The sequence below is a fragment of the Oryx dammah genome, unplaced genomic scaffold, assembly GCF_014754425.2.
Source record: "Oryx dammah isolate SB20612 unplaced genomic scaffold, SCBI_Odam_1.1 HiC_scaffold_1191, whole genome shotgun sequence".
Lineage (NCBI taxonomy): Eukaryota > Metazoa > Chordata > Mammalia > Artiodactyla > Bovidae > Oryx > Oryx dammah.
In genome coordinates, this window is record NW_024071322.1 from 303 (window position 1) to 7,847 (window position 7,545).

General features: G+C 37.7%; 1 protein-coding gene across 1 annotated transcript; it reads right to left on the bottom strand.

Moving 5' to 3' along the window:
* Window positions 1-2,795: 2,795 nt before the first annotated feature.
* Window positions 2,796-7,545, bottom strand: LOC120859481 (carbonic anhydrase 1). The gene is made up of 4 exons (XM_040235576.1): window positions 7,388-7,545; window positions 6,599-6,661; window positions 4,959-5,114; window positions 2,796-4,141 (listed from the first exon to the last, which is right to left on the bottom strand). The coding sequence occupies exons 1-4, from the start codon at window positions 7,391-7,393 to the stop codon at window positions 4,025-4,027; spliced, it is 342 nt and encodes a 113-aa protein (XP_040091510.1). The 5' UTR covers window positions 7,394-7,545; the 3' UTR covers window positions 2,796-4,024.

Genomic DNA, 7,545 nt, shown 5'->3' on the forward strand with positions numbered 1-7,545 from the left:
GATTAAGACTGACTTTTTTTTTAACACATTTGTCAATTATTTGTCTTCTAAAGAAGACAAATAAAGAAGACAAATAATTTCATTATAATTTTTTGCTATTGTTGTTTGACCTACATATTTAGGTTATTTCTCAGTGTATGCTTTGGTATTTGAGAAAAAGTTCTTCTCCTACCATATATTTAAATATTTACTTATTTTTATAGCATATTATTTCATTGAAAAATCTAATCCATCTTAGGTTTATTATGGTGTATGAGTGAGATACACCAAAGTAACTAATTTTCTAACTAATTTTTTCTGAGTAACTAAACACTGTTCCTGCATGGTATGCTTGTTTGTTTTTGCTGGCAGTTTGGGTGATTTAATAACACGATGAAAAATAACACATCCAAATAACTTGGCTTGTATCTGCTTCTAAAAGGGTATTAAAATATTTGCTGATGGTTTGGGGAAGTTATATTCTCTAGTCTTTGAGGGGAAAGAATAAGGCCGCTTAAACGCTATTCCTCTCTGACATAATTGCTATTTCTACCTTCTCATAGTAAGGGGATTAGCCTACATGCCTTTCTGAGAAACCTCTATTGAGTGCACTTGGGCCCTGAGCATTCTAATGCTTGCAGACATTACCCTTTGTCCATCGGTTTACTTTTAGGATAAAGATACTAAAGATACTTGTAAAGATTCAAAATGAGGGTATGCACATATCTTTAAGACTCTAGGTTATTCCTATGAATTATTTCTGTTAAAAGTGGTATTTGTAAGCAGAAATACGTGCGGCCATGTCTCCTAACTTCTTTCAAGTATGTTACATTTCTATTAAGATCTTTTTTATTTTATACAATTCCCCCTTTTTTTATAAATGTGTCCATAGACACCTAGGAACATAAAATCCACTATTTTCTTGCAGTAGGTTAAATATCCACATCCATGTTTCCATTATGTCAAACAGAGCAGTCCTGGAATAAAGGCAGCTTTTCATGTTTATCTATGCCTGTCTTTCTCTTTGTCTACCGTGTGACATTTAAAATCGCCAAATCTAATCAGAGTAACAAGGGAATCCTAGTACAATGACTCATAGAAAACAGTAGGTAACTAAGTATTTGGTATTTACAGATAATCATGAAGATAATGTTCAGAATGTATTTCCTTATGCTTTCCTAGTCTTAGATACAAAGAGTGTTGATGACTTTCAGAGTGATTTGAACCCATTATTATCTGATGATCTCTTCCTCAAAAGATTTTTTCCTTCTAAGCCTTTTTACTCTCATTGTAATTCTTGGTTAGTCTGCCCACAAATAAATGAACAAATTCACAGAGGTTTGGATTATCTTTTTTTTTTTTTTTCATCTCTTTTACAATGGGACCTCATACCAACTCAAAATAATATTTGGAAAACAGAAAAACAGCAAAGGGATAATTCATGAGCTATACTGGAAATACACTGTTCTTCTAAGGACCTGCTATAAAAAATGAGGCATAAAAGCAAAAATAAATGTTAAGAGGTGAGATAAAGAGAGACCTGGAGTCCGTGGTAGCTGTTATTTTTTTATAGTTTAGAGTGAGGATCTCGTCCTGGGGTCCAGGATTGGCTTTGTTATGAGGAACCAAAGAAGGGCATGAGTCCCTAAATACTCTAGAAATCTATGTCAGATTTCTCATATATAGGATTCTTTTCATTTTGTGGTGAGGTAGGGAGAAGTTTCATAGCTTTACTCACATATTTATAGGAATCCATGATCACAAAAGGGGGAAGCACCACTAATATAGAACAATCAGAATTACAAGAAAGGACAATTTTCTCCTTTGAGTTCTGTCAGGAAATTAAGTCTTTCAACATTTCTCCCCTTCCCTTCCTTTGCCCTAATTCTCTTTGATGAATTTAATGCCTTCAGAGTTATTTGGCTGAAGCTTATCGAATCGAATAACTTAGTAAACAGCTGGAGGTACCTGGACTCATTTTAACTAAAGGGTTTCATTAAAGCTCGGCGTGATATTCATGAAGAGGGTGGTCCTAAGACAAAAGACACCAGGGCTAGAAGCACCTTTCTACTCTGAACCTCTTGCTGAGCCCATCAGCTGGCATTGCTATTCCGGATGGTTAGAAGCCCAGCACATTTGGCATAAAGAAAGTCAGCGGCCAAACATCGCGGAAGAGACAGAGAATCCTTGCAGGACGTTCAAATCCTCCACCTAAGTTGGCAGCAAAGGGAGAGGGCACAAAACAGGAACGTGAGCCAAAGAAACACTCGAGCTGCATGCTTAGCTGATCCGATGTCTTGTCCCCATGCCTCCTCTCAGCAGCTGCTTTTATCGGCTACTTCAGAGAAACGTGGACCGCTCCCATAATGCACCTCGCGAGTTCTGCCAAATGTGTGAACTTCTGGCAGAAGCAAGTAACCGGGAACCACGCTTTCCAACTGGCCTTTAGCTAAGGGATGAGGTTTGATGACCATCATATATCTTCTGTCACTTCTTTGTCCTTTCCATACTAAGACTTACAGACGTATTTAAATCCTGGAACCCATTTTTGAATTTCTTTAAAAAAAGTGGGTCATCAAGTCAGGTCCTTTTCTTATCCTTGCCGTGAGATTTATTTTTAAATTGTTCAATTTATTTTCAGAAAATACTTTCAAGTGTTGTAGGTCCTGAGCCTCTTTTGCAAAGGTATTTCTTAAAATCATACTCTTTCTTTGGCCCTCATGATGACCTGTGATAACTTTAGATGAAAATTGTATCAAGCCTGTTTCAGGCCTTCTCAATATCTGGCAAATATATATTAACACACACAGTCAGAGTAGGTTTGCAAAGAAAGTAATTCTTTAGAATGCTTATGGGGGCTGAGATAAATGAAGTGCTCCTTGGCTCTGACATTTTTTATAAAGATTCACTTAAATTCTGGGCTCCAAATAAAAATTTCCAAAGATGTCTCCTCGGATTTTTTGGTACAAAGATGTCTCCTAGGATCTTTATTGACCTCTGAGCAATAAAGAATCTGGTTTGTCTGTCTTTTTAACCATGATTACAGTTGTGAGAAGTTTTAACTGATTCTGTGACATTAGACAAGACTGGAGCATGGGAATGGATGTAGGTTTTGATTGCCATTATGATTTCTCAGAGAAGAGAAAGTAAAGAAATCACAAAACTAAATGCTGGACACAAGATTTGTAGAATTCTGAGTGTAGATATGGCTTCAGAAAGAACCGACTTCAGGTTAAGTACACACCAGACTAAAAGATTATGTGATGTTTCTATATGATTCTAAGTCAAGTGATTCCTTCATTATTTTTAAAAATAATTCACAGGTGATTTTTCTTCCAAATGTGACGTACAGATTCTTCATGTGAGCTAACTAGTTATAATAATGGAACAACCCCATTGGTAGAGGAATAACCAGAAGTGTCAGTTCTTAAATGAGATACATCGTTTTTATAACAGAGCACACAAACGGTAGCAATGTTGGGCCATTTATTTTATCATAATATAAAATCCAGTTGTCATCTTAGCTGCATATTTGTTTTCAAGAGTAAGCAAATGAATTCTTAACATTTCATCTCAAGCTGCTCTTAGGTCATTATATTTGATATATAGACCTGATATCGCATCAGAATAATGTTGCAAATGAAAGCATTTAAGATTCTTGAAGGTAAATGGAGTAGAACCTAATGCCATTTAAAAGTATAGTACGTAATAGACAAGAAGAAAGGGATAAAATGATTTTTGGTCCAATTAAACTGAATAAAATGGGAAGGGATAAAAGTCATTAAGAAATCAAGTATGCCTTAATTGCAGTGATAAGGAAGTCAATGCAATGGATTTGAATTTAAGCACAAGTTTAGTGAACTTACAGATTACTATTTGAGTTCAACATAAAGAGGAAAAAGATTTTGCATTCTGCAGAGTAAATTCGCAAGCAGGCTGTCTTGCTAGTATTGAAATAAACGTGTTTCCTAAAGCTTGTTTTGTTGGATTGTGTCAGAAGCAGAGCTGTGCTTCTTGAGGGAAGGTGAGCTTCCTCTTGGGCCCGTCAGAATGAAGCTTTCACTGTCCTGCCCTTCAGAGGCTGGGGAGGTCGGTTGTTCTGCTTGATGCAGACTTCTTTATCGCCTTCAGCATTTGCTAGCAGACAGCGGAACTGCGCCAGCTTGGGGGAAGGATAACATGTTTAGAGAAGCAATAGCTCTTGATGTCACACAGAACACTTTTTTCTTACTAGTATGATCGATGCACTGTTATGTAGAAAATCAGGTTGAAGACTGCAATGGTTTCACTGATGGAAAGGGAGGAAGCCAACAGTTCTTCCACATGTCTTTGCACCAAGCATTGGGCTTAAATTATCAATGACTGACTGGAATAGCATTCCAGCTTTCGCACACCTGGGTAAGAGACTTCCTTGCTTGGCACCTCAGTTTCCATATGGTACTATTGCACTGTGTTTTGGTGAAGCTAAATGGCTCCACGCAGATAAGGTTCTCAGAGGGGCGTTTGGCATGTAGCGTATGCTAAAGAAGCGTCAGCTCTTATACCAAAATGCATGTGAGGCACCTGGTGAAAAGAGCTGCTCAGTCCGTGGCAGTTTTTATTATAATTATAAATGATAATGAGATATTTTACTGAATATTGAAGAGCTTAAGCTTTAAAATAAAATAAAAAAAAAAAAACAATGTCACGATCAAGGTATGCCACTCAAGAGTCACAGTTCCCCAAAGAGGTTGGGTTTTCCCTCATTGAGGTGAAAAGCAGAGTGGGAATTCCGAATCTCTAAATAAAGGATAAAGGGCTGATAAACACATTCTACTTCTGACTATTAATAGACCTGATGCCACTAATAAATCTTTTTCAGTTGAAAGGAAAAGGGGGCTCTGCAAAGTCGACTGGCAACAATAATTTCCCTCAGTATGAATTGAACTGATATCCTGCCTTGCGCTTCCAATCCCCCGCATGCCCCTCTGATACGCTACCTGTTCCGCGCTCACACTGATGGTCTCTTTAAAGATGATCCAGGTGACACTCTCGTGAAGAGGAGGGTGAGTCAGTGAACCAAAGTAGGCCCAGTAATCCGGGCACGAAGGCAGGAGGACAGAGGGGTCGAAATTTGTGAATGGCGCTTTCTTGTTCTGAAACAAAACGATAAGCGATGTTATCATTCCCTGATGTAAAATATTTACATCATTGCATATACGACATACATATTATTTGGTAGATAGGTGTTAGCAAAGAATTTAATCAATTTTTCTACTGTATAGTATTTCAAGACTGGTATGTTTGTGGGTGGCTCAGCTGCCCATACATGCAGGAGACACAGGTTTGATCCCTGGTTGGGGAAGGTCCCCTGGAGAAGGACATGGCAACCCACTCCAGTGTTCTTGCCTGAAGAATCCCATGGATGGAGAAGCCTGTTCAGCTACAATCCATGGGGTCACAAAGAATGGGATACCACTTAGTGACTAAACAACGACAACAGCGTGTTTGTAAATATGAACAGTGAAAGTGACAGATGACCGACAATACGCTACACTAGGACTGTGACTGGTCTATCTTCTCCTTTCCTCATTTATCTAAGTATAAGCAAAGGCTAAACACTTTTTTGTAATCTTTATTCTTATTTCTTTACTGATTGGTCATTCATGTAGGGGTTATTGGTGCTGACCTCTTGAGCAGTTAGAAATCTGCACATAAGCTTATGGTCATCGCTCATAATCGTGGGTGTGCATCAGCAGGTTCATTTAAGGGACAATTCTGTGGTGTTAGAGCAAGCATTTATCAAAAGAATAATCCACAGGTTACTGGACCTGTGCCGTTCAAACCCATGTTGCTCTAGGGTCAACTGTACAAGATTTCTCTCTTAAAACTTCTAATGCATCTTTGGTTATGACCCATTTCCTTATTTGTAATAATTTGTTGTATTTATATTTTTCCCCCCATCATCAACCTTGCCAAAAAGTGTCCTTTTTTGGTTGTTTTTTCCCCAAAGAATTAGTTTTTCACTTTATTAATAACATTTTACCTATATTTATTCATTTTCTTTCTTATTTTATTAATGTTTGACTTCATCTTAACCATTTCCTTCTACTTTCTTTCATATATCATTTTTTACATTCTTGAACTGAGTGCTTCTTTATCTTTAAACTTTCTCACTTTATGAAAGTTTAATTTTTTGGCCTCAACACGAACTAGATTTCTTTTAGATAAAGGTATGGTAGCTCCACACAGTGTGAATGAAAATGGCAAGTCTCTGATATATGATTTAAGTCTTTATATCAAAACGGTGAAGCTAAGGTTAAATACATCAGAACAATCCATCTTTTCCTAAGCTGACAGTGGGCACCATAGTTACAATGTATGAAACAGCTATGAAAACCATGCTTCTACAGGCTTCACCTTGCTGAAATAGATCAGCGGTAACTATGAAAAACGGAACCAAAATAAATCACTGCGTCAGAGAGCTCAGAAACGAGGACCGTGTAAGCAGTACCTTGTTTTTCAGATTGATGGGTTTGCTGAGGACTTCCTACTCCTCATATCAAATATGCAACTGAATGATTTGGGGGTTCTGTGGATTCTTGTTCTCTGATTTAAATAACTTAATGAGTCTGCTTACCTTCGTTTTAACTGCTTTTAGGGCATCAAGTACTTTCTGAAGGTTTGGGTTGGCCTGACCCACCTGGAGATTAAAAAGATAAAGTGTGACATAACAACTGTTATCAAGTAAAATCCTATTTACTTAATTTTTAAAAAATCAAACACAGTAACTGAAGAAAAGATATACAAGTCAAAATACAGGCATTTAGCACAACTAAAATACAAAGCAAACCTCTTTGGTCTGTTCTATTAAAATTCTAATCAGTAAAATGAATGGTATGTTACAAGTGTTCAATAAAGATTAACTAGAATTACTATAATTCCAAAAGTTAGTCACCCAAATATACTCCATTTAATAGTAACTTCCGTATAGGACTTTTCAGGGACTCTCCTACAGGAGATTTGAATCGTCCATAGTAGATATCAATTGAACTTTCTTTATGGGACAAAAGTCCTCTTCTTATTTTTTTCCTGATGAAATATTAAATTGATAAACTCCTGACTCTGTGATGTAGAAAGTTTAGACGAAAAGTGAAGGACGAGCTGAAAAATAAAAAAAAGTTAGCGCACCATCAACACCTTCCCATCTCATCCCTGCCTGAAATGTCTTTCTCTCTTCAAGAGGGGAAAGTCAAGCAAAGCTAACATATACCCGAGACCAGCTTGTTCACCTGCGCTATCACTAGTAGAAGCAGACATTCCAAAAGCAGAGAGACGCCAACACCCCCCTGCTGTATTTCACCCTAGTTTGCGGTCTGATTGGTAAGGGAATAATTGTAGCAGAGCTCCGAGGCCCTCTACGACTCACCTTCATCAAAACGCCGACAATCACCAAACCATCAGCCTGTGAGGCGGCATCAGCAAAGCTGGGGTACTTGGCAGAATTCCAGTGAACTAAATGAAGCTAAAACACACAACGTGATGGAGCAGTTATTCATACCACGGTGAAGGGATAGAGCAAGGTAG

What these genes read in the sequence shown, in the direction of transcription:
- LOC120859481 (XM_040235576.1), bottom strand. An exon ending in TAAAAGCAGTTAAAACGAAG is followed by an intron (nt 5,115 to 6,598) that starts GTAAGCAGACTC and finishes GTTTTGTTTCAG; the next exon opens with AACAAGAAAGCGCCATTCAC. An exon ending in TCAGTGTGAGCGCGGAACAG is followed by an intron (nt 4,142 to 4,958) that starts GTAGCGTATCAG and finishes CCTTCCCCCAAG; the next exon opens with CTGGCGCAGTTCCGCTGTCT.